The sequence below is a fragment of the Aptenodytes forsteri genome, unplaced genomic scaffold (assembly GCF_000699145.1).
Source record: "Aptenodytes forsteri isolate BGI_AS27 unplaced genomic scaffold, ASM69914v1 Scaffold53, whole genome shotgun sequence".
In the NCBI taxonomy this organism is placed as follows: domain Eukaryota; kingdom Metazoa; phylum Chordata; class Aves; order Sphenisciformes; family Spheniscidae; genus Aptenodytes; species Aptenodytes forsteri.
Window position 1 is genome coordinate 8,554,512 of NW_008795909.1, and position 4,156 is coordinate 8,558,667.

General features: G+C 70.6%; 1 protein-coding gene across 1 annotated transcript in view; it reads right to left on the reverse strand.

Annotated features, from left to right (window-relative positions):
- Positions 1–1,009: 1,009 nt before the first annotated feature.
- The window catches only part of LAMB2 (laminin subunit beta 2), a 31,155-nt gene continuing 28,008 nt past the window's right edge, over positions 1,010–4,156 (reverse strand). Inside the window, 10 exon segments of the mRNA XM_019473439.1 lie at positions 1,010–1,202; positions 1,295–1,494; positions 1,569–1,810; positions 1,887–2,071; positions 2,144–2,516; positions 2,585–2,681; positions 2,769–2,879; positions 2,881–2,996; positions 3,565–4,031; positions 4,107–4,156. The exon segment at positions 4,107–4,156 is cut by the window's right edge and continues 173 nt beyond it. Of these exon segments, the coding sequence (XP_019328984.1) occupies positions 1,061–1,202; positions 1,295–1,494; positions 1,569–1,810; positions 1,887–2,071; positions 2,144–2,516; positions 2,585–2,681; positions 2,769–2,879; positions 2,881–2,996; positions 3,565–4,031; positions 4,107–4,156 (1,983 nt within the window). The 3' untranslated portion in view covers positions 1,010–1,060.

Genomic DNA, 4,156 nt, shown 5'->3' on the forward strand with positions numbered 1-4,156 from the left:
CGGTCCCGGGCGGCGCCAGCGGCCTCCTGGGCGCGTGTGGCTGCCAGGCTGTTGTTGGCACGTTTCACCTTCAGGGCGTCCGTCTGTCCATCCAGGAGCCCAATCCGCCCCATGGCACCCGCCAGCCGCTGCTCTGTGCTCGCCATCTGGGCCTGCATCTAGGGTGCATGGTGCATGGTCAGGGTGCCTGCATGGTGGGGACAGGGCCCTGCCCGTCCCCGTGGGGCAGAGGCTGCGGGGATGGGGCCCTTACTGTGCCAAGGGCTCTCTCGCTGTGCTGGATGTCACCGGTGGCACGGTGCAGCGCCTGCTCGGCCATGCCCTGGGCTTGCCGTGCCTCCTCCAGCGCCTGCCGCACCGCCTCCACCGTGCCCCGCACCCCCTCCGCCCGTGACCTGTGGATGGGGCAGCACAGCCTCAGCGCCAGCCCGGGCTGGGGGTCCCCGGGGGGGCCACATCCCCACTGTCCTGGGCTCACCTGGCCTGCTGGGCATCCTGCAGCAGCTGCCCGGCCTGGCGCACGTCGCCGGCCGTCTGCTCCAGGATGGTGTCCACGCTGGCCAGGCTGCGCACCCGCGCCTTGATCTCCTCGGCCAGGCGGCGGGGCTGGGCCGGCGCCAGTGTCCCCCCGCCGCGGCCCCTGGGGCGGAGGGGACAGGCGGACCGAGGGGTGGTGGAGGGCAGGGGGCGACCAGCACCCGGCTGGCCACTCCACTAAAAGGGGCGGAGGGGACAGGCGGACCGAGGGGTGGTGGAGGGCAGGGGGGAGCCATGGGAGAGGAGCCATGGGGAGGGAGTGTAGGGCAGGGTAGGGGGGCAGGGGACGGTTGGGGGAACACGGGATGGTCGGGGCAGGGCAGGGACCGTGCAACGCAGCGTGGGGCAGGGGCTGTGCAGTGCAGTGCCGGGGCGGTGCAGTGCGGGGGTGGTATAACCCACATGCAGTGTGGGGACCATGCAGTATGGCGCGGTGCAGGGTCGGTGCAGTGTGGTGCAGGTGCAGAGTCACGCAGTGCCAGGCAGGGGCAGCCAGCCCCCCCGGCACGCCGGCACTCACGGCTCAGGAAGGCCTTGACATAGCTGATGAGCTCCCGCAGCTCCTTGTTGGAGCTCTCCACGCGGGCCCTGGTCCGGTTCGCCTTGTCCAGGGCCGCCTGCGCCCACAGCCGGGCCTCATCTGCCTTCCCCTTGGCCTCGGCCACCTGGACAGGGACAGAGACCCTCAACGCCAGCCCTGAGGGCTGGGGGGCACGGCTGTGCTGCTTGCTCCCACCAGCACCCGTGTGCCACGCACCCTGTGGGAGAGCTGGGCCACGTCGCTGGCGGGCCCGCGCCTCCTCCTGGATGGCGTGCCCGGTCCAGTGCGCTGTCGGCTGTGGACACGGCCCCACTGCAGCTCAGACCCCCGCAGCGTCGTGCCCCATCCTCATCTCGGCACCCAGCTCCTCCGCAGGGGCTCTCGGAGCAGGGCACGTCGCCTGGCGCATCGCACAACTGCAACCTGCAAGGCAGCGTGGGCTCGGGGCGGCTCTAGGCACCATCCCCCCAGTCCCCTCCCCGTGTCCCACCTTCTCGTTGAGTGGGTGCAGGCTCAGCGCCCGTGCCCGTGCCGCCAGGTCCATCAGTGCCCGCCGGCTGGCAGCGTTTTGGCGGTTTAAGTCGTCCCGCCGGCTTGCCAGGAGCTGCTCAGCATGGCGCCGGGTGGCCGCCGAGGTGCTGACAGGGCTGGGCATGGCGCGGGTGGAGGCGTCCGCCCGACGCTCGGCCTCCCGTAACTCCCCGTGGGACTGGCGGATGCTGTCGTAGGCGCCTGGGGGTGGCAGGGGCACCGTCAGACGCCCGGCCGCAGCCCTGCTGCCCTGGCCCAGCTCTGCGGCGCGGCTCACCAAGGAAATTGGAGGTCTTGAGGGCATGCAGCTGCTGCTCCAGGTCCTGCAGGCTGTGGTTGAGGGCGCGGGCACCCCGGTCCCCTGCACTCAGCACGTGGCTGGCATTGAAGTTGGTGTCTTGGGCAGCTGTCAGCTCTCCCTCCAGCCGTGTCAGCCTCTCCGTCGCCTCCTCGATCTGCCGCCTGCAAGGGAAGGGGGTGACAACCCGCCCCCCGGGGCCACCCCAGGAGCCGTGTGTTGCGCTGGGTGCTCACCGCAGCCCCTCCGTGGCGTGTGTCAGGTGGGCAGCAGTGGCAGCAGTGGCATTGCGGGCGGCCACCACGTCACGCACAGTGGCCAGGCTCTCCTCCAGCCGCCGGAAGGTGCCCTCGAAGGCGCCGGCGGCCCCGGTGTGCTGCAGGAGGCTGGCCCGCTGCGCCAGCGCCCGGGTGCGGGCAGCCAGGTCCTGCACCACCCGGTCCCAGTCCCCAAAGCAGGGGTGGCAGGGCTGGCAGGCGGGGAAGGCGCCTGCGAAGCCCCGGGCGCACTGGTCGCAGCGGATACCCGAGACGCCAGGCCGGCAGTCGCAGTGGCCGCTGCTGCGGTGGCACTGGGTGCTGGCGACACCACGGGGGTCACAGTCACAGGCTGCAGGGAGAGGGGGGTCAGGGCGCTGCGGGGCTTGCTGCAGACCCCCCGCCGGCACCAGCTCTCACCTCGGCACTGCTGCTGTGGGTTGCCCCAGTGGTGCTCCTGGCAGTCGGCGCAGGTCTGGCCCCCAAAGCCCGGCCGGCATGAGCACTGCCCTGTGAACTGAAAGACACGGTGTGACCAAGGCTAGCACAGCTGCAGCACACCCCCAGCCCCATTCCAGCCCCCCGCGCCCTGTCCCCGTCTCACCTGGTTGCAGGCAGGTGTCAGGGCGTGCTGGGGGTGGCAGGCGCAGGGCTGGCAGCCCTGCCCGCTGCCCAGGTTCCAGAAGTTGGGGCTGCAGCGGTCGCAGCTCTGGCCCCCCACGTGGGCCCTCCACGTGGGGTAGGCAGTGGCACTGCCCGCTGCGCCTGTCACACTGGCACTGCTGGGGCCCGCAGGTGCTGGCGTCGGTGCCCAGCGCATTGCAGGAGCAACCTGGAACCAGATGGGCACTGAGCGGGGACGGGGATGGGGACGGGGATGTGGGTGTTGAGAGGGGATGGCGATGAGATTGGGATGGAGATGGGATGGGGGTGCAGATGGGATGGGGGCACAGGCAGGAACAGGATGGGGATGGCGATGGGTGAGGGTGGAGGCAGGATGGAGTCAGAGATTGGGCAGGGATGGGGTGGGGACCAGATGGAGGTGGGATAGGAACAGCACGAGGACCACTGATGGGGATGGGATGGAGATGGGACAGGGACAGGGTCAGGACAGAGATGGGATAAGGATGGGATGGGGACAGAGTCAAGGTGGCAGTGGGGATGGGATGGCAACAGGGACAGGTATGGGCATGAGATGAGGATGTAGATGGCATGGGACAAGTTGGGCATGGGGACAAGGATGGGGCCGCAGTGCCAGGGCTGGGCAGAGGAGACAGCCCAGAGCAGGGCAGGGCTGCAGGGACCCCACAGCGCTGTGCACAACCATGGACGTGCATGGTCCCCAGGGACATGCTGGGCCCTGGAGGCAGGTCTGTCTCAGCGTGGCTGTGGGTACTCACGCCTGCAGCTGTGCCGCGTGGCGTCCCCGTAGTAGCCAGGCTGGCACTCGGCACAGTGTGGCCCCGCCGTGTTGTAGAGGCAGCGTAGGCAGCGCCCCGTGTGCCGGTCACACGCCTCCGGGTCCGTCACGTCGATGTTATCGTGGCACTGGCAGGGCAGGCAGCGCCCTCCAGGCTGCAGCGGGTCCCCATAGTACCCGGGGGCACACTCATCACAGCGAGGACCTGCCGGCACAGACCGCTGGGTAGTGCCCGGGGAGGGGGGTCCCCGAGAGCACTGAGCGTGCTGTGGCAGGCACCCACCTGTGTACCCGGGGCTGCAGTGGCAGACGACCTGCCGGGAGTGGCTGTCCTGGTAGCAGGAGGCGGCGAAGTGGCGGGGCGGGCCCCTCAGGGCAGGGGAGGGGCAGGGCCGGCAGTGCTGCCCGGAGCCCAGCGCCGGGTTCCCAAAGTGCCCGGCTGCGCACCTGTGGACAAGCCGTCAGCGGGGGCCGGGGCTGCCAGCGGCACCCTGCCCCGGTCCAGGTGTGTGCCCCGCTTACCTCTGGCACCTCTCGCCATCCGTGTGGTCGCGGCAGCGCAGGCAGCTGCC